The sequence below is a fragment of the Phocoena sinus genome, chromosome 5 (assembly GCF_008692025.1).
Source record: "Phocoena sinus isolate mPhoSin1 chromosome 5, mPhoSin1.pri, whole genome shotgun sequence".
NCBI lineage: Eukaryota > Metazoa > Chordata > Mammalia > Artiodactyla > Phocoenidae > Phocoena > Phocoena sinus.
The window spans coordinates 1,241,350-1,266,435 of NC_045767.1; the positions used below are offsets into that span (position 1 = coordinate 1,241,350).

Sequence of the window (25,086 nt, forward strand, 5' to 3'; positions counted from 1 at the left end):
CAGAGGCTTGCCTTCAGGTGAAGAGCTACAAAACGGCAAACTCACCCTGTGCTATTCCTTCCTTCCAAGTGTTAACCCACCTCCAATTTCTGTCTGCTTTTGGTCACTTTTCAGTACCTTTAGGTAGTTGTTTATTATACTTTAGCATACTTTCTAGTTGATATCTGTGGGAGGGTGGTCTGATCGGAGTGCCATGGCCACTGCCGGAAGTCACATTTCTCCTTCTGTGTCTACGGCTGAGAAGGAATTCCTTTCCCTTCCTCTGTAGAGCTGTTGGGATATCCCAAGGTCTCTGCACAGGAAGAAAGCCTGCTTCCGAGAGAAGCCGGTGATGTGGCAACTCTGAGAGAAGCAGAGATGGGCTGAGCCGGAGACTGAGGGTCTGGTCACTTCTCCAGGCCCCGGTCCTTATCCCCCATGCCCTTGCCGGGGGGTCTGTCACACTCTAAGGCCACCGTGCCCCTGCCCCCCAAGTAGGACAATGTTTGGCTCTGTGAGGGCTTCTGTTCCATGCTTCGTGTTCATGGGTCCCCACTTCCGACACAACTTCCCTTCACACTTTGATTCAACTGATCAGGTTCCTGCTGTTTCAGTTGTGAAAATGCAGGCCTGTCTCCGCAGGTGCACCCCTGGGAGCACGGATCCCCTTGGTGGGAGCGCGAGGTACCCCACCTCATAGGTCCCATGTGAACATACAGTTTGGCTTTCCCCACAGAGGGCTAATTGCCTCGTGTGTGTGTGTGTGTGTGTGTGTGTGTGTGTGTGTGTGTGTGTGTGGTGCAATTTTAAGTTTAGGAAGGAAACCTTCACTCCCTTTCCTCCACGTGCTCTTTGCCCCATGCTGAACTATAACAGCTTCTCACTCTTGTTTACAGCTCCAGGGCCTCGTGAGAGCCCGGCACTCGTGGCCCTCCAGGGATGCTGGCACAGGCCTGACCGGCTCCTGCACATCCTTTAAAACTCAGCCCGGCCTGGCGAGGGGCCTCCCCTGGGCTCAGCACTCATGCTGGACGTCGCCAATCACTCAGTGCCATCCCCGCAGGCCTGCTCGTGTGTCTCATTGGACAAGCGTCGGCCCCTCGGAGCAGGAGGCCTGGAGCCCGGCACTCGGCACGCACTGGCGACGGGACGTGGAGTGAGCTTAAGATGCGCAGCGAGGAATCCTTAGAGTCAAGGGTCACGCTGACTCTAAGAGTAGCAGGAGCTCAGGGCAGGACGGGAGGAGCAGGGGTTTCTGCTGCCAGCGGGCCTGGGGGGGCACAGTGCTGGGCAGGCGGCTGCGTCCAGTGGGCTGAGGGCAGCGGTGAGCCCCGGGCCTGCGCTCCGGGCCGAGGCCTGCAGGCGGGCAGGCACTCCCATTTCCGGGGGGACAGGTCTCTGGTGGCAGAGGCCTGGCGGCTCCCAAGCCCTGGGGAGAGGGGCTGAGGCAGGCGTGGGGATCAGGCTGCCCGCGGGCTGGGGGTAAGTCTTCTCGCTTGTCCCGGTCCTGCTCTCCCTCTACGGCCTTTTGTCATCCTCACAATGACCACGACCCCGAAGCCAGGCTGGGGCCATGTGCCCCCAGCACCCAGAGCAGCCGCTTCCAGACCCCTCGTGTTTAGGTGAAATCACAGCATTGTAACCCACAGGAGCCAGGCGGTTGAAGGCTTCTCTGCTGAGTTTCCAAAGGGCCCCAGCAGCCCAGGACGCCCGGCCCTTCAGGAGACGAAGGCCCCACTTCACGCACGAGGCAGACGCAGCCCGACAGGTGCACAGAAGCCCGGCTGTCAGGTGGCGACGGGAGCGGCAGACACGAGGCCCGGGGTGGGAACCCTGTCAGCGTTAGGGCTCAAAGCAGCGGCTAATAACTCATTGCTTATTTACAAAGTGGAGCTCTTTTCTTCCCCAGAAAACAACAGAGTGAATACTCTAGAAGGTGCCAGACCGACAGAAGCAAAGACTGGCTCTGGGTGCACTGGGTAGCGGGGACAGCGGGGGAGGCCTGCCGGCCAGAGACTGGAGCTAAAGCGCCCCTGCCCGAGTCCCGGCTGAGACCACAGCCCTGGCAGGTTTGAAGCGGGTTCCAGCCTCATCATAAGCGGGTCAGTCACTCACGGTCCGGGAAGAGGCGCTTTGGAAGCAGGTCACACGGCACCGCAGCCACACTGGAGAAGCCCGAGGTGGCTCCTACCTGTAGCTGACTACACGTTTGCCCAGGGTTTTGCGCTGGCAGCTCTTCCCTGAACGGACACAGGGTTCCTACGGCGGGGAGGGACCCTCTTCTCCGTGTCTTTACACAAGCCCTGCTCCTCGAAGTGGAACTGATCCAGGAGGGGCCTACACAGGCCTGGCTGCCAGGCCACAGCCTCTCCTGACCCCCTCCCTCAACTCCCGAGAGGCATCAGGCCCACCGACGCAGCGAAACCTAGAGGGAGAAAGAATTTAAAAAGCCCGGAGAGCCCACGGTCAGGAAGGGAGAGGAAAGGGTGGGAGAGGGGAGGGGAGCAGGTTGCTCTGCCTTGGGTCCTGGGGCTGGAAAAGGGGAGGGGAATAGGGTGACGACAAGGGCTCCTGGAGCATCTCAAAGCACAGGAGTGGCCCCCAGCAGGTGGTGTGATGTGGGGTTGGGGAAGGCTTTGGTCGGCCCTCACTTCTGCACGTCTACTCTCCGTGCAAAGGTTGCTGGGAGCCCTGAGGGTTAAGGGCGTGAGTGGTCTGACTGGTGTCTGGTGCATCACAAATACCATCAACATGTGTGTAAACAGCGGCACACAGGGATGCACAAGATGAGTTCCGTGGGCTGAGAGTGATTTCTGTAAGTCACAGCCACATTTCAATGCAGGTACACAACCAGAGCCACCTCCGTCTGGCCTACAGGTGACACCAAGGCCTCAGGCCCACCCCCAGCCTACCTGCTCCATAGACCACCGAGTACACCACCTTCTTGGTCTGCTCTCTGTCTGCGTGTGTCACGCGCTCTGGGGAAATGTCCTTCCTACGTGGAAAGATGGCACGTCGTCAGGTACGTTGGCACCTGTCTGAGGAGGTCAAGGGTCCAAACCACACACATCCCCTCACACCCCAAGAACCACTTCAAGGTCAGGCCTGTAGTACGGTAGGGGAGACAGTCAGCATCTAAAGCGTCCGTGTCAGTCTGGCCCCTCCGAACAGATGCCAGCCAGGTTCTGGGGTATCCACACCCCAAACCCAAAAAGTGGCTCCACCACCGGAGTACCAGGCAGACAGGAGGAGGCCTGGGGCCTGGGGCCTGCCTGTGGTTGCTGCAGTAGTGGCTGCTTCCGGGCCTCCTGCAGGATTGGATGAGCAGCCTGTGCCTTGCCTCCTACAGAAGGAAGGGCCCTGTCCTGGCGTTCAGACAGAATAAGAACCAACTCCACATCCGGCAGCGTGCAGTCGTGCCACTCTCCAAAGATTAAAGCTGAGCCTGAGAAGCACAGGGGCCGGCGGGCACCCAGGGCCCCTCCTCCTTGCTGGGCCATCCTCGCCTAGCCGTGCGCACACCCCAAGTCTCCCTGATGGAGTGAGCACGTCAGATCAGCAGAGACAGAGAGAAAGAAAAGGAAGAAAAAGGAGCCTGTCCAACCTCTGTGGGCAGCCCTGTGCTGGGCCCTCCTGCAGGGCTGGCCTCCACTCGTGGCCACGGGGTGAAGCTGAGGATCTGTGCAGGGATTTGGGGTGTATGGGCTGCCCCGGGCCTGCATGCGGCTTCTAGATTTCCCGGTATGCACGTGGCTTTGAATGCCCTATTTCTCAAAGACCCTCTCTCCCCAGCTTCTCCTCCCAAGCTTTCAGGCTCTGTTATTTGCCTCGACTGAGGTCTTTTGTGGTTGACCTTAGGATGTTTTCCAGCAACGCGGCCACTTTTCTGACTGGAGACAGTTCCGAGATGGGGAAACAATGCCCGTGTCAGTCCTTCAGGCAGCCCCCAGCCGAGTTAGAACAGACAAACACTACTCTTTGCGAGTAAGGTCTGTGCCTGGAAGCAGGGACAGGGTCCCACTCTGGGCAGGAGGCGGCTGAGTCGTGGGAGTGGTGTGGGCCGAGTGAAAACAGCACAGAGCCCTCCTAACTGTTTTCAGCGGCTTTTTTCTTGATTCAGAACTTGCTTGGCTGCTGTGAACTGCTGACTGTTTCTCGGCGTTCTGGCAAAGTTGGTTCTGACCGTTTTTGCTCGATTTGTGGATGCTTCTGTGGGTGGACAGGCCCTCAGAGCTGCCTGCTTCACCATTCTCACTGATGTCCTAGAGTTCATTCATCTTACCGCCTGATTTTAAAGTACTGATGCATTTCTTTTTGTCCTTTTCCTTCTGTGTTAAGCTATTTTGCCCACGTTTTAAAATCCCACCCTTGAACTTGGTATTGTCAACAGCTGTATTTAGATAAGAAGCAAAACACCAAAATGCACCCAAGCCCAGAACAAATGTGTGTCAACCCCTATGTCACCAGCCACCCTTGGTCCTCACTGAACTCCCACAGGCGCTCCAAACCTGCTCAGGAAAGACACTGCTGAAAAGCTTACGTAAGACTAGCTTCCCCGTTACCTGCTCAGGGCCACCCGCAGTGACGGCAGATGAGGGCTTGGCCCAAACAAATGGGTCTGGCGACACTGCAGGGAGGGGACAAGGGAAGCATTTTGGAGCAGGTGCCCCTCAACCAAACCACACTAGGGACCCCCTTAGCTCTATCCGGGGCTGGAAAGTTGTCTGAGGAAGCAGCATTAACTCTCCTGGGACTTGCTTCTTCCCAGAACCAAAGTGTGACAGAATGAATAGATGCTAGGGACATATATCGGACATCATGTTCCAATAACAGAGAACATGCTTTCTCCTTGAGCACATGGGGCACACACACAATAACACATCATGCACCAGGGCACACAAAAAACCTCAAAAGGCCGCACATAGTAGGAATATTAAAATAACACTCTGATCACAGTATAAGAAAACTAGAAATCAAAGACAAAAACAAAATCCCCAAAGCCCATCTAGCTAGAAATAAATCAGAAAACACTTCTATCAGTCAACTTTTGATTGAAGAGAAATATAAACAGAAATCACATAGTTTCTAATGAAAACACCCTATGTCAGAACCAATGGATTACATTAAAACAGTGAGGAAATTTCATAACCCTAAATGCCTATATTAATCAAAATGACAGAATAAAAGTATATGAATTAAATAAACACAAGGGAAAAAAACAAGAAAGTCAAAAGAATACACAAGGAGTGAAATAATAAAGCTAGAAAAAAGATGGGAGCAGAAATTAATGAGGAAAAGAAATTAACTAGAGAACAGCAAAACAGATCATTAGTAAATAAAAATCCTGGTTCTTACAGAAAATAAATAAACCATTAGCTAGCTTAATCAAAAGGGCAAAAACACAGATATACAAGATAAGCAACAACGGGGGAAAGTAGCAGCAGATATGTAGGAAGTTAAAAAAAAAACCTTAAAAGTTATTTTGTACAATGCTATATAAGTACATTTTAAAACCCAGGTGAAACGGACAATTTCTTAAGAAAACACAGTTATAAAAACTGACTCCAGTAGAGATGAAAGTTAAACAGACCAATGTCTATAGAAGAAATAGAGAAAATTATTAGGGAACTATCCCACAAAAACACCAGGCTCAGATGGTTTCAAAGGAGAATTCTATCAAACCTTAGAGACCAGAGAGTCCCCACGCTGTGCAAATTGTTGCAGAGTGCAGAAGATGAACAAAAACTTCCAAATTAATTTTATTAAGAAAGTATAACAGTTATACCAAAACATGATAAAGATAGCATAAAAAAGGAAAATTATAGACTTATACTGCCCATGAATATTGATTTTTTTCTTTAAAAATCTTAAAATTTATTCAAAATATAAAATTTATGAATACTGATTGATGTAATAATCTTAAATAGAATATTTGCAAACAGAGTCCAACTCCACATTAAGAAAATAGCACCTCACAGCCAAGCAGAGTTTATACCAGGAAAGCAAGGCTGGTTCAATGTTAGGAAGTCCATTAATATAATTCACCACATGAATACGACTAAGGAGAAAACTACATGATCATCTACATTGTTGCTGAAAAAAACCCCGTGACAAAATCCAACTCCAATCCAATCCAATCCTACTCCCAGTAAAAACTCTTGAGAAAACCGGAATAGCTGGATACTTCCTTAAACTTACAAAGCAATACACATCACTCCTAAAGCTAGCTTCTTATCATGGGAAGCTCCACGGCAAGGATGCCCACTACCTCCACTATTTAACATTGTTCTGAAAGTATAGTTGATCCTCAAAGAACACAGGTTTCAACTCTGTGGGTCCACTTATATGTATATTTTTTTCAATAAATAGATTGAAAAATTTTTTGGAGATTTGCAACAATTAGAAAAAACTCGGAGATGAACTTTGTAGCCTGAATATTGAAAAATATTAAGAAAAGGTTAGGTGGGTCATGAATGCATAAAATACATGTAGATAATAATTTAGTTTATCATCTACTACCGTAAAATGGACACAAATCTATTATAAAATGTTAAAATTTGTCAAAACTTAAGCACACAAACACAGAACGTACACGGGGCCGTTGACAGACAAACGTGAAGCTGCAGTATGAAATCATCCCTGTGTGAATGAACTGCAGTGTGCCCTGTGCTGTCGTTAACGATTTCCTCGTCTCCTCCTGTTGCTGCAGTGCTGAGCTTAAGTGTTTCAAGTGTCCACTTAAAATGCCCGTGACGCTGGTCATTTCCATGTGGGGAGTTTGTCTCTCCAGTAAATCGGGAATTGCAGTAAGAAGTGATCTCTCATGGTCCTCACACATTTTTCATCATGTTTAGTGCAATATCGTAAACCTTCAGTAACACCATGGAGCCCATACGAAGTGCCACTAGTGCTGCTGGAAGTGCTCCCGAGAAGCAGAGAAAAGTCGTGACGTTATGAGAAAAAGTTGAATTGCATGATATGTCCAGTAGATCGAGGTCTGCAGCTGTGGTTGCCGCCATTTCAAGATAACTGAATTCAGCGTAAGGACCATTGTAAGAAAAGAAAAGGAAATTTGTGAAGTAGTCGCTGCAGCTATGCCAGCAGGCGCAAAAACCTTGGACTTTTTGCAAAATACCTCTTTATCTTGTATTGAAAATGCACCTTTTATGTGGGTGCAGGATTGATATAGACTCTAATATGATTCGAGAAAAAGTGAAGTCATTACATGACAACTTAAAGCAAAAGGAAGGTGAAGGATCTAAAGCTGGAGAATTTAATGCCAGCAAAGGATGGTTTAATAATTTTAGTAAAAGGATTGGCTTTACACACGAAAAGATAACAGGAGAAGCAGCTTCTGCTGACCAAGGGCCAGCAGACGAGGTCCTAGACGCTGCTAAGAAAATCACTGGGGAGAAAGGATATCTGCCTGAACAGGTTTGTAATGCAGACGGAAATGCCTTATTCTGGAAAAAGGTGCCACAAAGGGCACTCACCGGTAAGGAAGAAGTGAACAGCAGGAAGGGAAGGGCTGACTCCTGTTTGGTACCAGTGCAGTCAGCCTTATGGTCAGGACCGCCCTCCACCTATCAATCTGCTGACCCCCGAGCCTTAAAGGGAGACGATGAACAGCAGCTGTCAGGCTTTTGACTGGACAAGGCCTGGACAGTGAGAGCCCTTTTTCTGGATTGGTTCCATCAATGCTTTGTCCCTGAAGTTAGGAAGTATCTTGCCAAGAAGGGACTGCCTTTAAAGTTCTTCTGATACTGGGCAATGCCCTCCTGGCCACCCAGAACTCCATGGGTGCAGCCCCGAAGGTGTCAAAGAGGCCTACTTGCCCCCGGACACAACGTCTCTATTTAGCTTCTAGATCAGGGGCCATAAGGACCTTTGAGGCTCATTATACACGGTGCTCTATGGAAAGGATCGTCAATGCTATGGAAGGGAACCCTGATAGAGACAACATCATGACAGCCTGGAAGGGTTACACCATTGAAGATGCCATCATTGTTACAGAAAAGCTGTGAAAGCCATCAAGCCCCAAACAATAAAATCCTGCTGGAGAAAACTGTGACTAGGTATTGTGTATGACTTCACAGGACTTACGATGGAGTCTGCCAAGGAAGTCATGAAAGAAATTGTGAGCTGGGCAAAAAAAGGTAGGGGGCGAAGGGTTTCAACATACGGGTCTTGGAGAAATTCAAGAGCTGACAGACACCACACCAGAGAAGTGAACAGAAGACAACTCCATGAAGATGAGAGCTTCCCCACCGGCGCCAGCCAAAGAGGAGGACATAGAAGAAGCAGCGCCAGGAACAAACTGATGTTAGATGACCTGGCAGAAGGGCTCTGATATTCCAGACTGCTTTCGACTTCTTTCGGGACGTGAACTCCTCTATGAAACTGAAGCAAATGCTGGAAGAAGGATTGGTGCCGTATAGAAACATCTTTAGAGAAATGAAAAAGCAGGAAAGTCAGGCAGAGATTACGACATATCTCCGTGATGTTACAGTAGGTGTACCTGCCTCTCCTGCCTCCCGCCCCCCGCCCATCACTCAGCGTGAGGACGATGAGGACGGAGACCCTGTGATGATCCACCTCCACGCACTGAACAGTGAATCATCGTCATCCACAGTTCATCAACGTATCTGTTGTGTGTGTGTGTCTTCGTGCTCATTACATCTCCCCATTATTCTTTTAGTATCTGTAAAGATCATGCTGATGTACTTTTGTTTTTTTTTTTGGCCACGCTGCACAGCTTGCGGGATCCTAGTTCCCCCACCGGGGATCAAACCCGCGCCCCCTGCAGTGGAAGCACGGAATCGCAACCACTGGACCGCCAGGGAAGTCCCCTGATGTACCCTTTTTACCCCTGATAGTAATTTGTGGGTTTTCTCTCTTTTTCTTGATCAGTCTCTCCAGGGGTTTACCAATTTTACTCATCTTTTCGAAAATCCTGCTTCTGTGGGAAAATCCTTGATTCTCTCAACTATTTTTCTGTTTCTATTAAATTGGTTTCCACTCCTCCTAGCTTCCTTCTACTTACTTAGGATTTAAATTCCTCTTATTTTTCTAGCTTCTTAAGGTGGAAGCTTAAGACATGTAATGTCATAAATTTCTAAGTGCTTCTATAGCTGCCTCCCAAAATTTTTGACATGTGTTTTCATTTTCATTTAGCTCAAAATATTTTCTAATTTCCCTTCTGACTTTTTGCTTTGACCTATGGGTTATTTAGAAATGTCATCTTTATTTCCACATGTGTGGGGACTTTCTATACCTATTTTTGTTCTTGATTCCATATTTAATTTCTCTAATTGTATTAGAGAACATAGTCTCTACGATTTCAGTCCTTTTAGATTTACTGACACTCGTCTTGTGGCCAAGCATGCGGTCTATCTTGATGAATGCTTTATTGTGCATGTAAAATTGTGGATAATGTTATTCAGGTCTTCCATATCCTTTCTGACCTTCCTTGTCCTTGTTAGTATTAAGAAAGTAGTGCTGAAATCTCCAGCTGGACTTGTGGATCTGTGCATGTTTCATCTCAGCTCCATCAGGTTTGCTTCATGTATTCTGAATCCGTCCTATTAGATGCACCCTATATAGAAGTGTTATGTTTTCTTGATGAACTGGCCCTTTTATGAAGTGTCCCTCTCTGTCCCTGGCAATAGTCCTTGCCCTGAAACCTAACTGTCTGGTACTAAAACAGCCATTCAAATGTTCGTCTGGTGAGTCCTATCTCCTGGCTTTTAGTCTATGTCTGGTGAGTCCTGATCTCCTGGCTTTTAGTCTATGTCTGGTGAGTCCTGATCTCGTGGCTTTTAGTCTATGTCTGGTGAGTCCTATCTCCTGGCTTTTAGTCTATGTCTGGTGAGTCCTATCTCCGGGCTTTTAGTCTATGTCTGGTGAGTCCTATCTCCTGGCTTTTAGTCTATGTCTGGTGAGTTCTGATCTCCTGGCTTTTAGTCTATGTCTGGTGAGTCCTATCTCCTGGCTTTTAGTCTATGTCTGGTGAGTCCTGATCTCCTGGCTTTTAGTCTATGTCTGGTGAGTCCTATCTCCTGGCTTTTAGTCTATGTCTGGTGAGTCCTGATCTCCTGGCTTTTAGTCTATGTCTGGTGAGTCCTATCTCCTGGCTTTTAGTCTATGTCTGGTGAGTCCTGATCTCCTGGCTTTTAGTCTATGTCTGGTGAGTCCTGATCTCCTGGCTTTTAGTCTATGTCTGGTGAGTCCTATCTCCTGGCTTTTAGTCTATGTCTGGTGAGTCCTGATCTCCTGGCTTTTAGTCTATGTCTGGTGAGTCCTATCTCCTGGCTTTTAGTCTATGTCTGGTGAGTCCTGATCTCCTGGCTTTTAGTCTATGTCTGGTGAGTCCTATCTCCTGGCTTTTAGTCTATGTCTGGTGAGTCCTATCTCCTGGCTTTTAGTCTATGTCTGGTGAGTCCTGATCTCCTGGCTTTTAGTCTATGTCTGGTGAGTCCTGATCTCCTGGCTTTTAGTCTATGTCTGGTGAGTCCTGATCTCCTGGCTTTTAGTCTATGTTCTGACCCACTGGACTGCACACTGTGTCTCCCGTTACCAGCTCCAGATTTAGGGAGAGTTTGGGGGCCTCTGTGAAGTGCACGTTTCTCTGGCTCCTTGTATTGTCCTCAGACACAATGACAGGGAATGAAGCCACCTGTATTCTCGCGGGACTGCATACCAGGAGCAAAGTATAAACTTTTCATTAATTGAATTTACCTGCTGCAGTGGCCTCTAATGAGTAGATACAGAGCAGGTATTCCATACACCTAGAGCTTGAAAGAATCGTTGAGAGGTTGGCATATGTATTAGTTTCCTGTGGCTGCTGTAATGAATTGCCACAAATTTGGTGGCTTAAAACAAGGGCTATTTATTCCCTCACCGTTCTGGGGGTCAGAAGTCTGAAGTCAGTACCGCTGGGCCAAAATCAAGGAGTCGGCAGGGGCTGCTCCTGCTGGATGCCCTAGGGGAAGAATCTATCCCTTGCTTCTCCCAGCCTTTGGTCACATCCCTCCAGTCTCCCTCCCGTGGTCGCGGGGCCTCCTCTCCTCTGTGTCAAGTCCCTCTCGTCCGGCTCTTACAAGGGCCCTGTGACGGCATTTAGAGCCCACTCCGATAACCAGGATAACCTTCTCATCTCAGGATCATTAACTTAATCACGCTGCAAAGATCTTTTCCCACATAAGGCAACCTTCACAGGTTCCAGGCTTTAGGATGCAGATATCCTTTGGGGGCCATTATTCAGATTACCACAGCATATGAACCCTAAAATGCTTACACAATGAGATCCAGGTTTTGAAAACCAAAAACAAAAAAACAAAGGAATAAGAATCAAGAGCACAGAAGTGTGTGTACAAGAGAGACAGAGGCCGAGACAGAGAAAGAACGGACAGGAGTGGAATCTGGCAAAGGAAGACAAAGCTGAGTGGAGACAGTGACTTGGATGTGGGGTGAGGAACGAAGTGCCCCCCATACGTGGCCTTGGCCCATGAACGACAGCTGGATGCAGTCACAATGGGTGGTCCAGAGGCCAGGGTGTGTGAGAGGTCAGAGGTTCCCCAATTCAATGAGGCCAAGCCTGGATTCCAGTTCCTTAGTGAGAAATAGAAAAATGAAATGAGATCTGTACAAAAATTATGTAAGTAAAATTCTATCTAAATCTTTTGTCAAACCTATGCTTGACCTTGCAGCTATGCCAGAGGCCGCCCCTGGGCAGCTGAGAAGCAGGAGAGACACTGCAGTCGGGCCTGCGAGTGCCAGGTAGAGAGGGGGCAGGAAGTGCAGAGGGGCCGGCTTTGCACCCGCGAGCACAAGAAGCTCACAGTGGGCCCCTCAGGGGCCATGGCAGGTAAGTCAGAATCCCACAGGGAAAAGGAGGCCAAAGCGCCTCACTGCCTGCATCAGGGCTGCTAGGACAGGCCTCCAGTGTGCACCCCACGGCGTGGCCAGCAGAGGTGGTCAACAGCCCAGGCACAGAGGGAGAGCAGACCGGCTTGGAAGGAATGGGCTCCCAGGTGTCCCCTTCTAAGGTCCCACCTGGTTGTCTCCTGGGAGCAGTGGCCCGAGATGTGTGACAGGGCAGCGGCAGCTGCAGGTGGCCCCCAAGCCTACGGAAGAGCCCGACTGCTTCAGTGCCACCGAGGGAGTGTCTCCGCTCCCCCAGCTCCCTGCCCCACCCCCCAACAGCCAGGCTCTTTGGTCAAGGCCGACCCAGCACAGACATGGCCCCCCTCCCCCACCCAGAGGCCGCAGACACGGGAGAGCCCAGGGACACAGGCTCCTTATTGCTTTTGTTTCCTCGGTGAAAGGGGATTATCCCAAAGCTAGAAAGGGCCGGGCAAACACTGTCAAGAGAGAACGTGCAGCCCTCACAACCACAGGCAGCCACTCTCTGTGAATTCTGTCCCTGGGGTGAAAGCAGCACCCAGTTCCTGTGCCGGCGACTGGAGAAAACAGGAGTAACAGGCTGCTTTCCAGAGGCAGACTTGCTGTTACGGTTGCGGTTGTGAACTGGGCGGCGATGCAGTGGACAGAAAGGAGCCGGAAGACCCTGTCGTGGGCTTGCCTTTGACTCTGCCAACCCGCTTTCCTACAGGCGGCCACCCTGCCTTCCTGAAACAACTCCCCTGACCAGCCAAAGAGAGAAGGGTGGGGCTGTTCCATGTTCTGGGCCTGAGGACCAGCTTAAACCACAGGAATCATCCATCCTTTGCAGGTTTGAAGGCACTGTTTGGCCTGGATGCTTTTTTCTTTTGATGTTTGTGGAACTTCAGTTCTTCCTCCTTTTTCTGTTTCCTCTGAAAAGGTTATCGGTCTTTTGGGCTTTCTGCCTTTTCTCGGATCCTTGTAGGTAATTTATATTTTCCTAGAAAATCATTTATATCATTAAAACTTACACATTAGTTAGCAGAGAGCTGTACATGGTAACTTCTCTTTTTGCAAGAGACAGACCTTGGAAAAGACCTGTTAAGAAAAACTTCTAGCAAATGAAGAAAAAACCCCCCACTAAATGTTATAATGGAACACTGCCTTCAGAAATCGGAAGGAAAACCATCTCCAACATAGATTTCTGTCCTCAGCCAAATTATCAACCAAATGTGAGACATTTTCAGACAGGTAAGTTCTCTAAAAATTAACCTTCCATGTACCATTTCTGAGGGAGCCAAATAAGGATATGCTCCACCAAGACAACGGAGTAACCCAAGAAAGGGAGTCCAGTACAGCAGAGGAGCAGAGGGGCCCCGGAGGATGGTGAGGAGAAGCACAGGCTGACGGTACACGCCAGGCCTAGAGGGCAATCAGTCCAGATGGAACAGGGCAGAGGCTCCAGAAAGAACTTCTTCAGGAAACTGAACTTGATAAACACCTGATGGGTGGGAAAGTTTGCCATGCAAAGCTCCTCAGAGAAAACTTCAGAAGGAGTATTCCATAATAAAATAAACAACTGCAGGAGTTGCTATAAGAGATCTGGGAGGTAAGGGGAATACAATATTTTGGCAGGTTCATTGTTGGCTTTTCTTTTTCTCAAAAAAGCTCAGATCAAATGAAACAGAGAAATCTGTAACTGCAAGACAGAAACTCTAGACAATGTTAACATAGGAGTGGCGTGGAAAGGGGATATTAAAGGGACATAAGGACATGCTAAATTATGTGTTTTATTAGAAAGAAGGTGTAAATATTGATCATTTTAAGTAATCAAAGGATGAACAAAAGAACATGAGTATTTACCCTAGCACCTAAGACAGTGATTGGAACACAGAAAATATTCAATAAGTATTTAGTGAGTGAATGAGCTAAGAAATAAATAGGGCAAAAAGCATAAAAACAAGTTTTAAACATATAATTTTTAAACAATCTGGAGAGTTGTCTACTTTTGGTAGTGGCAGACTAGCGTGTTGTAGATGAATTTCCATGTAGAGCAATTATAATTGCTGGAGAAAATATCAAAAAGCATCTGTTTGAAGGCATGAGAGAACAGTAAGAAACAAGCCCAAGGCAGTAGGAACTTGAAAGGCTATGGCTTCAGAGAAAGGAACATGTAGAAATGTAAGCCTGATGTTTGGGGCCACACTCTCCCTTGAGGAATTTGCTGATTTTGAAGTGATAGTTGAAAGGCTGATTTTACCTTCCTGAAGTCTATGGGACTAGAGAACAACTTGAGGCTCAGGGCTTATCAAAAAAAAGGATCCAGGACTTCCCTGGTGGTCCAGTGGTAAAGAATCTGTCTTACAATGCAGGGGATGAGGGTTTGATCCCTGGTCAGGGAACTAAGATCCCACAGGCCTTGGGACAACTAAGCCCACACGCCGCAACTACTGAGCTCGTGCGCCTCAACTAGAGAGCCTGCACGCTGCAACTACAGAAAAGAAAACCCACATGCCACAACTAGAGAGAAGCCTGTGCACTGCAATGAAGATCCCGCGTGCCACAATGAAGACCTGACGCAGCCAAAAATAAAAACTAAAAATAAATAAATAAATCTTTAAAGAAAAAAGAAAGGATCCTTGGTACTCTAGGGGAAAATGTGATCTTGAAATTTACTAGCTTTCACAAAGACTGAAGCTCATCTTCCCAATGGATCAACCCATGATTGGACTAAGGCAATCTGCCCTCAGTCTGACTGTCTGCCAGAAGCAGGACTATACCATCTTTTGAGGAAGATAACACTATTCATAGCTGTAACCTCTCATTTTCATTCACACTATTTGATCCAAAATCACCTGGCATCCCAGGAAACAAGATCAAATGACTAAAAACCAAGAGAGAAACAATACAAACAGATCTATGGGAGACATAGGTATTGCAGTTATCAGTTATAGACATTAGGGTGGCTGTGATTAACATGTTTCAGAGATTAGATGATGAGCTGAGAATTTAAGTAAAGAATTGAAAACTACAGAAATTAATTAACTGGCAGGTTGTACAACTGAAAAATACAGTAAATAAAATTAAGAACTCAAAAGTTTACTCAAATAGGGTTTAACTTTAACAGCCTATTGGTCATGCCTGTAGAAAAGGCTATTGGGTGGAAGGTAGACAAAGTAATTGAAGATTAGATAAAATGTCCAGCCTGAGGCATGTAGAGAAAAAAGATGGAGAATACAGAAAAGAGAATAAGAGACACATGGAATATGGTGAAAAGTTCTAATGTAGGTGTAACCTCAGTCCCAGAAGCAGAGGAGACAGGAGAGAGAAGCAGTACTTAAAGAGATAATGACCAAGGAGTTTCCAAAGATGATGAAAGACATAAAACCACAGATAAAGGGAACAGTACGAACCACAAGCAAGACAGATCCAAAGAAAACCACATCTAAGCATAATATAAAACTGCTGAAAACCAACAACAGAGAAAATCTATAAAACAGCTAGAATAAATGATTGATTGCCTCCAAAAAAGCAACAATATAAATAACAGTGACTTCTTGACAAAAATAATGGAAAACAGAAAAAAACGGAATGAAATTATAAAGATACTAAAAACAAACAAACAAACAAAAAAACACTCAAATGTGGCAAACTAGAATTCTATGTCCAGCACAAATATTCCTCAAAAATAAAGGCAGAATAAAAAATGTTTTGGATGAACAAAAACTGAGATAATTTGTCAATTGAATACCTGCACTAAAAGAAATGCTAAGACAGAAGAAAAACAACTCCATGTGGAAGCACGGATATGCAGGAAGGAATAAAGAGCAATGGAAGGGATCTTATAAGCAAAGTTAAAACGAATCTTGACTGTACAAAACCATCTCATAATGCTTTGTGTAGTTCAAAATATATGCAGAATTAAACAGTAAATGAAAACAATAGTACAAAAGGCAGGAGAGGGAGGTAAATGGAGTTAAAGTGTTATATAGTCTGAGAAGGGGTAAAAGTACGACTTTATATTACATTTTTATAAGTGAAGGATGCTTGTAGTAGTCTCTAGAATAGTTTCTAAAAGAATAGTGAAAGAATATATAACTAACAAGGTAATAGAGGGGGAAATGAAATAACAAAAAATACTTAAGCCCAAAAAAGGCAAAAAAAGAGAGAAAAAGAAGTACAGAAAAAATAGGACAAATAGAAAACAACACTAAAAGGAGCAATTTATACCTAAATGTATCAGCAGTTATATGTAAATGAGAAAGATACCCCAATTGAGAAACAAAGACTGGCAGAACAGATTACATGTTAGAAACACTGCCTAGGGGCTTCCCTGGTGGTGCAGTGGTTAAGAATCCACCTGCCAATGCAGGGGACACGGGTTCGAGCCCTGTTCCAGGAAGATCCCATATGCTGCAGAGCAACTAAGCCCGTGCTCCACGACTACTGAGCCTGCGATCTAGAGCCTGCAAGCCACAACTACTGAGCCCGTGCACCACAACTACTAAGCCCGTGCTCTAGAGCCCACGAACCACAACTACTGAGCCCATGTGCCACAACTACCAAAGCCTGTGCGCCTAGAGCCCATGCTCCGCAACAAGAGAAGCCACTGCAATGAGAAGCCCGCGCACTGCAACGAAGAGTAGCCCCCACTGGTTGCAACTAGAGAAAGCCTGTGTGTGACAATGAAGGCCCAACACAGACAAAAATAAATGAATAAATAAAATAAATTAAAAAAAACCAAAACCACTGCAAGATAACGTGCCCTCCAACCAAAAGAAAGCTGGTTCAGCTGTACTTATATCAGAAAAAAATAGTTGTAAGTTTATATATGCCCACTAATATAGTTTCAAAAATATGAAGCAAAAATTGACAGAACCCTAAGGAGAGACAGAGAAATCCATGATCACAATGGGAGACTGACTCGACTTTCTGATACTCATAGAACAAGCACACAATATTAGCAACAACATAGGACATGGGAATGACTCGTGTAACAAGCCTGACCTAACAGACGCGTATAGAAAGGACGACAGAGACGTTCTTATTAAAGACGTTCTTATCAAAACTGACCTTGGGCTGGTCTGTGAACCCATTTAAAACACATATCAATGGCCAACAGGCACATGAAAAGATGAACATCACTAATTATTAGAGAAATGCAAATCAAAAGTACAATGAGGTGTCACCTCACTCTGGTCAGAATGGCCATCATCAAGAAGTCTACAAACAATAAATGCTGGAGAGGGTGTGGAGAAAAGGGAACACTCCTGCACTGCTGGTAAGAGTGCAAATTGGTACAGCCACTATGGAGACCAGTATGGAGGTTCCTTAAAAAACTAAAAATAGAGTTACTGTATGATCCAGCAATCCCACTCCTGGGCATACACCTGGAAAAGATGAAAAGTTTAGCTCTAAAAGATACATGCACCTCAATGTTCATAGCAGCACTATTTATAATAATAGCCAAGACGTGAAAGCAACCTAAGTGTCCATCAACAGATGAATGGATAAACAAGATGTGGTATATATACACAATGGAATATTACTCAGCCATTAAAGAGAATGAAATAATGTCCAGCAACATGGATGGACCTAGAGGTTATCATACTGAGTGAAGTAAGTCAGGCAGAAAAAGACAAATATTATAAAATATCACTTATATGTGGAATCTAAAAAATAGTACAAATGAACATATTTACAAAACAGAAACAGACTCACAGACATAGAAAACAAACTTAACGGTTAGCGGGGGGGAAGGTGGGGGAAGGGAATTGGGAATATGGGATTAACAGATGCACACCACTATATATAAAATAGGTAAGCAACAAGATTTACTGTAGAGCCCAGGGAACTATATTCAATATCTTGTAATAAACTATAATGGAAAAGAATAGGAAAAAAATACATAGATATATACACATATAACCAAATCACTTTGCTGTACACCTGAAAACTATCACAGTATTGTAAATCAACTATACTTTAAAAAGAAAAAAGAAAGACACATTTCAAAGACTGAAAATCCTACAATGTTCTTTCACCATAGTGGAATTAAACTAAAAGTCACATCAGGAACAGTAACAGCAAAAACTAGAAAATTCCCATATATTCGGAAATTAAGCATTGTACTTCTAAATAAGTCTTGAGTCAAAGAAAAAAACCACAATAAAAATTAGAAAATATTTTTAGCTGGATGACAGTGAAAACAGATATATCAAAATATTTGAGATGCAGCTAAATAAAGTCATGCTCAGAAAGAAAATTATAGCCTTAAATCCATATCAGAAAAGAAGACTGAAAAGCAATGATCTAAATACCGTAACAGACAGTTGGAAAAAGAAAGAATAACGTGCCGAGTTCAAAGAGAGTAGGAAGGAGAAAATGATAAAGAGAAGACATTAATATAACAGAAAAGAAAGAATAACGTGCCGAGTTCAAAGAGAGTAGGAAGGAGAAAATGATAAAGAGAAGACATTAATGTAACAGAAAATAAATGTATAAGAAAGAGATTTAACAAAGACGTAATTGGTTCCTTGAATAAATCAATAAAATTTAAAAGTCCCTTGAAAGGCTGAATAAAAATGAAAAAAGGAAGGCACAGTTATCAATGCCAAGAAAGGCAAGGGAATATCATTTCAGACCCTATATTCATTAAGATGATAAAAAGAGAATATATGAGCAACTTCATGTCAATTAATTTGGAAATACAGACAAAATGGACAAATTCACTGTAAAACACAATAAACCAAAACTTATACAAGAAATAGGAGACAATCTGAGCAGCCATATAGCTATTAGTCATATAGCTATTTTGCGTGTTGTATCCCACACATAAAACCTCCAGGTTCAGCCAATTCACTGATGATTTCCTTCAAACATTTAAGGAAGAAACAAGACCACTCTTACATAAATTCTTCCAGAGAATGAAAAAAAGAAGGAATACTTCCTAACTCAAAAACTTGACAAGGAAATTAAAAGAAAGGAAAATTATGGCCAGGCTGCTTGCATAAATTTAGATGCAAAATCTTAAACTAGCAGAAGAAAGCATGATCTAATCAATGGAAAATAGGAAAGAAAAGGAAACTCATATATGTTATGAAAATATAACATAAGAAGATAGAAAAGGCTTAATATATCAGTAATTACAAGAAATGTTAATTCACCAATTAAGAGAAAGGGACTCATAGACTGAATATGCAAATTTCAATATAATGTACAAAAAGACACATAAAGGTTAAAATAAAAGCACAAGAAAAAAAAATACAAGTATGCTCCAAGAGAAATCTTAACATTGATCAACATTTAATTTAAATCAAGAAAAAGTCATAAAGGACAAAGATTACATTCTGTTGAAAATAAAACAAGAAGATACATACATCAAAAACATATAAACACCTAACAATTCAGTCTCAAACCTCTCAAGAAAAAACCTACAAGGGGCTTCCCTGGTGGTGCAGTGGTTGAGAGTCCGCCTGCCGATGCAGGGGACACGGGTTTGTGCCCCGGTCCGGGAAGATCCCACATGCCACAGAGCGGCTGGGCCCGTGGGCCATGGCCGCTGAGCCTGCGCGTCCAGAGCCTGTGCTCTGCAACGGGAGAGGCCACAGCAGTGAGAGGTCCGTGTACCACAAAAAAAACCCCAAAACCAAACAAAACAAAACCACAGGGAGAAACAGATAGATCAACAATTGTAAAACTGGATATTCTAGCATACTCCTCTCAGAAACTTGTAGGTCAAACAAGCGAGCAAGCAAACAAAAAGAGAAATTGAAGACCTGAACAGAGCAATTAATAAGCTCAAGTTGTGAGACATACATAGAACTCCATGACCAATAAAGTAAGGATGCATACTTGGCCAAAAATGAAGCCTCATTAACTATCAAAGGACCCATATTACACAAATTATATTCTTAACTATACTACAATACACTAATAAATTAATAATAAAAGGATAATAATTAGTATTTTATTTTTTTCTATTTTCTTCTTGATTTTTAAAATTGCTGCCCTTTATAAATGACTTTTTTGTGTAGTTAGAAAAATTTGGACTCGTTCTTTTTCCAGATTATTGAGTTGAATACTTATCTCATTTGTTTTTATTTTCCGTTTCCTGAAAAATGTATTTAAAGTACTAAATTTCCCTCTACTGCTTTTGTGTCCCACAAGTTTTCACATATTGTATTTTTTATTATCATTAATTTCCAAATATTTCTTAATTTCCTATGATTTTTTTTAACACCAAGGGGCCTTTCCAAGACCAAATATGATCATGTGTCATTAACTGTTGAGTATGATTCTCTCAACCTTGTAAACCTGAAACTCACAAAATGGAGGCAGATCCCCTACAAATCACCATAAGCTGAATAAATTCCATGTGGATCAAACCTTTCGATTTAACAAATTAAATCACAAAGACAGAAAAATACACTTGACTATTTATATGATTTGGGGATGGGAAATAGTATTTTAAAGATGATAACCAAAAACAAGCAATAAAAGGACTAATAGATTTTATGGTATAAACTTTTAAATGTTTGAACATTAAAAAGAATTAACATAATTGAAGGCCAATTAAAAAACAGGGAGAAATGTTTATTTCATAATTGCTGAAGGGCTAATACATTTATTACAGAAAGAGCTCCTGAAAAGTAATAAGAAAAAGAAATCCTGATATAAATGGGCAAATGATATGAACAGGCAATTCACAGAAGAAAAAGAAATGATCAATGAATAAATAAAAGTTCAGCTTCCATTAATAATTAAGCAAATGCAGGCTTCCCTGGTGGCACAGTGGTTAAGAATCCGCCTGCCAATGCAGGGGACATGGGTCCAAGCCCTGGTCCGGGAAGATCCCACATGCCGCAGAGCAACTAAGCCTGTGCACCACAACTACTGAGCCTGCGCTGTAGAGCCCCGAGCCACAGCTACTGAGCCCACGTGCCACAGCTACTGAAGCCTGTGCACCTAGAGCCTGTGCTCTGCAACAAGAGAAGCCACCACAATGAGAAGCCCATCGACACAACTAGAGAAAGCCCGCACGCAGCAACGAAGACCCAACACAGCCAAAAACAAATAAAATAAATTCAAAAAAAAATTAAAAAAATGCAACTAAGTGAATTAATAAGAGACTTTTTCACTTAGCAAGTTGGCAAACATTAAGCAAAACTGAAATATGTGCTGTTAGCACAGGTGCAGGTAAAGGGCACTGTGATATACTTCTGGTGGGAGAGTAAATTATTACAACCTTTTTGGAAGGCATTTGGGGAGTATACATCAAAATCCTTAAAATGAGCATATACTCTTTGACCCCAAAATTCCTTTTCTAGGAATTTATCCTAAGGAAATAGATTTGGTTTGAAGATATTTATTAAGAAGGCATTTGGGAAATTGTTTTAATTAGTGCATATCTATACAGTGAAATCCCATATAGCTATTTGACACTTTTGTAGAAGAATATTTACTGAAATGAAAATATGCTATAGAGGTCTTGGTAAACTTAAATTTATGCCAGGTAGATAAGCAAGGGAGGAGGCTAGAATGACCCATGTGGTGGATTAGAGTTGGAGACAGCAGTGTGGACTCACGTGTGGCTTCACACAGACACAGATGGCTATACCTAGAAACATTTATAGGTACGACTACATAGGGCAGCATATGCGCACATATCTCCTTGCTCTGTCAGCTGAGAGGGCCTAGAAGCAAGGACACCCCCTAGCACCCAGATCTTGGCTTCTGATACCATCTCCAGTGAAAGCAACCAGGGCTCCTTGAGAAACGGCTGATTCTACGACTGTGGCAGGAAACACACAAGATGAGCCTGGAGCATCCTGTAGTGCCAGAGAGTAAGGAAGTGATAAACACACACACACACTGAAGAGGTTAAGTCAAAGGGACACAGGAGCCAAGTGAAAGAGCTTCCACTGGCCAAAGCTGGAGTAATGTGAATAACAAAATAAATATGTCATGTTGGATTATAACCCAAAGGATAGAATAAATGTCCATGAGTTCATACGGATATAAAGAAGTGACTGAATAAGTACATAAATAAGGGAGAATAGACACACTGCCCATGCAGAAGAATCCCTCATAACTCACATAGATACTCGGTCCACAAGAGGATGGAGCCTAACTCCCAACTCCATAAGGGTGGGCTGTGGTTAGTGACTAGGGGGATAAAAGAGGAACTTTATAGTAGAGAAATCCGGCCAACACCACCTCGGCCAGGTGATCAAGGTCGACACCAACAGTGGTGGGTCATGTTGACAGTATGAACCCTTGTCGTGATCGAGGAGAAAGCACGTCACCTCTTTGGTCTCCCTTCCCGGAACCCATATCCCGGGTCCAACCACGAGAGAAACATAGACAAACATCAGTTGAGGGCTATTCTACAACACACCTGACCAGCACTCCTCCAAACTGTCACGGTCATTGAAGACAAGCAAAGTCTGAGAACCTGTCACAGCCCAGAGGAGCTTACGGGGACATGACGACTAAATGCAGTATGGGATCCTAGAATAGAAAGTGGACATTATGGAAATACTGAGGAAATATGAATAATGTATGACTTTAGTTCATAATAATGTATCAGCACTGGGTTCATTAACTGTAACGAATGTACTATATTAATCCAAGATTAATAATAGGGAGAACTAGGTGTGGGACATATGGGAACCTGTTGTACTATCTTTGCCATTTTTATGTAAATCTAAAACTGTTCTAAGATAAAAAGTTTAGTTTGGGGGACTTCCCTGGTGGTCCAGTGGTAAACAATCTGCCTTCCAATGCAGGGGACTCAGGTTCCATCCCTGATCAGGGAACTAAGATCCCACATGCCTCGGGGCAACTAAGCCTGTGTGCCACAACTACTGAGCTCGCACGCCTCAACTAGAGAGAGAAAACCCACATGTCACAACTAGAGAGAAGCCCGAGTGCTGCAATGAAAGATCCCACATGCCTCAACGAACCGACGCAGCCAAAATAAATAAAAAGTTTATTTTAAAAATAGATAACACTACTCTAGTTTACAAAATAGCATGTATAGTATGATTGGTTTCTTTAATCAAAACTGCAGACAAATATGTGGGGAAAAAACAAGAGGAACTCTAGTGGGCTTATGGCTATTTGGTTCTTGTTATTTTTAACATTTGGCAATTAAACTGTTTTCTAACCAACAGTAATTCTACAGAAAAATTAGGCCATTAAAAAAAAAAATCTCACCGTAAATACAAAAGAATCAGCAACTTTCCTACCAGTACTGAGATAGAAAATATAATAAAAGGACAGCATTCACAATAGCAAAAACCCCCCCAATACCTGACAGTGAGTTTAAGAAGAAATGTGCCAGCTGTTTATGAAGGAGGGGACCTCATGGGGTGCATGGAGAGCAGGCCACGCTCCTGAAGATGAGACACTGCACTGAAAAGACACTGAAAAGACGCCGAGTCCCCACGGCAAGTTTTATCATTAGAGTATCAGTGCGACTATAAAGTGAGAACTTTATAAAGTGATTCTAAAGTCCATCCGAAAACAGTCCACATGAGAACAGTCCTGATGATGTTACGAAGGGTGAACAAATGGTAACGGCGGTCGTGAACGACAGGGAAAGCTCAGTACTGACACTGATGGAAGACACACAGGTGAGCAGAAGACAACGAAAAGCCCCAAACAAGCCACAGTGTATATAGAAGTAGAGTCTATGATTCGGCACTTCAAATCTCTATTGGGTTGGAATTAATTAACTACTTGGACAATTATAAAGTTAAATGCCTACTTCATATCATACACAAAAATAAGCTAGAGACAAATGAAGGTATCAAGAAAAGATGAGGATAAACATGTATACGTAACAGCACGGAAAGCCTAGAGGCAGGCCTGTAGCCCGTGGGCCCCGGTGCATGACAGAGGCCGGCCGTGGGTACAGCACAGACATGCCCACACATAGTGCTGGGGCGACTGACTTGCCCTGTTTGAAAAGATCAAGTTAGCTCTTTGTTTTCATGTATCACAAAATCAAAAAATCCAAGTCCAGATGGATTTAAAAGCCTACACATGAAAAAAAAAAAGAGCAAATTTTAAATCAAGTTAAAGAAAACAAAGGAGAATATAAGTTTCCCAAATAGAAGTGTATTGATAAAAAGACACAAACAATATAAACCATAATAAGAAATAATGATGAAGTACTCTCCATCATAGTTTGAAAATCCTGTATGATAAAAAGCATCATAAGTTAAGAGAAAATTAAAGATTATACACTGGGGGAATAAGGTGATATCCAGAATATACAGAGAACCTCTACTAGTCAGTCATTAAGAAAAAGAAGCTAATAGAAAACTGGGCAAAAGATACAAACAAACAATTTCTAAAAGTAGAAATTGGAAGGGCTAACTAAGAGAACCTTATTAGTCCCGTAAAATGCAAAAAAAGATCACAAGACATCCCTTTCCACAGAAGAGATTGGCAAACACAAAGTCTGCCCACACTGAGGAGTGGCCAGGACAGAGGACACAGGTTCTGGGCGCAGCGCGGGGCTCAGCTGGGGGGCGGGGAGGGACGCAGGGCAGACTCGAACCCGCCGTCCAGCTCGTGGAAGCAGACAGACACTGGCCTCCAGCCAAAGCGAACTTCCTGGGGATCCGACACTGGCCCGAGGGCCAGGCCTGAGGGCGCGCCCAGACCTCGGACAGCACCTCGCGGCTGTGCTTTCCACTGGCCAGGCCTGTCTGCACCTCCCCCGCCCTTGAGGCAGGCAGAGAACTAGTGTGACTGCAGAGAGGGGACGAGAGGCTCACAGCAGGCGGCCATCGTGGGCAGGGCGGCCAGGCGGGAGCTGTCCTCTCCAGGCCCCACTTGAGCCAGGACTTACAGACATTTGTAAGGGCCTCTGAATTTCCTCGTGTCTGAAGGCTCTCATTTACAATGGCTTGTGCACAACTCAGGAATGGTTCCCTTGGTTGAGTCATTATGAAATATACGTAACTTAAAATTTATCATTTTAACCATGTTAACTGCACACTTTACTGGCACTGAGTAGATTCACAATGCTGTGAATCACTACTATGCATTTATTTATTTGGCTTTTTGTTTTTTGGCTGTGTTGGGTCTGTTGCCATGCGTGGGCTTTCTCTAGCTGTGGTGAGCGGGGGCTACTATTCATTGCGGTCCACGGGCTTCTCATTGCAGTGGATTCTCTTGTTGTGGAGCACGGGTTCTAGGCGTGCAGGC

The 25,086-nt window shown here is 44.4% G+C and overlaps 1 protein-coding gene across 1 annotated transcript in view; it reads right to left on the bottom strand.

Annotated features, from left to right (window-relative positions):
- LOC116754523 (DNA polymerase nu-like) overlaps positions 1–25,086 on the bottom strand; it is a 114,780-nt gene that overhangs the window by 19,426 nt on the left and 70,268 nt on the right. Inside the window, 1 exon segment of the mRNA XM_032633224.1 lies at positions 2,892–2,974. Coding sequence (XP_032489115.1) covers positions 2,892–2,974 — 83 coding nt within the window.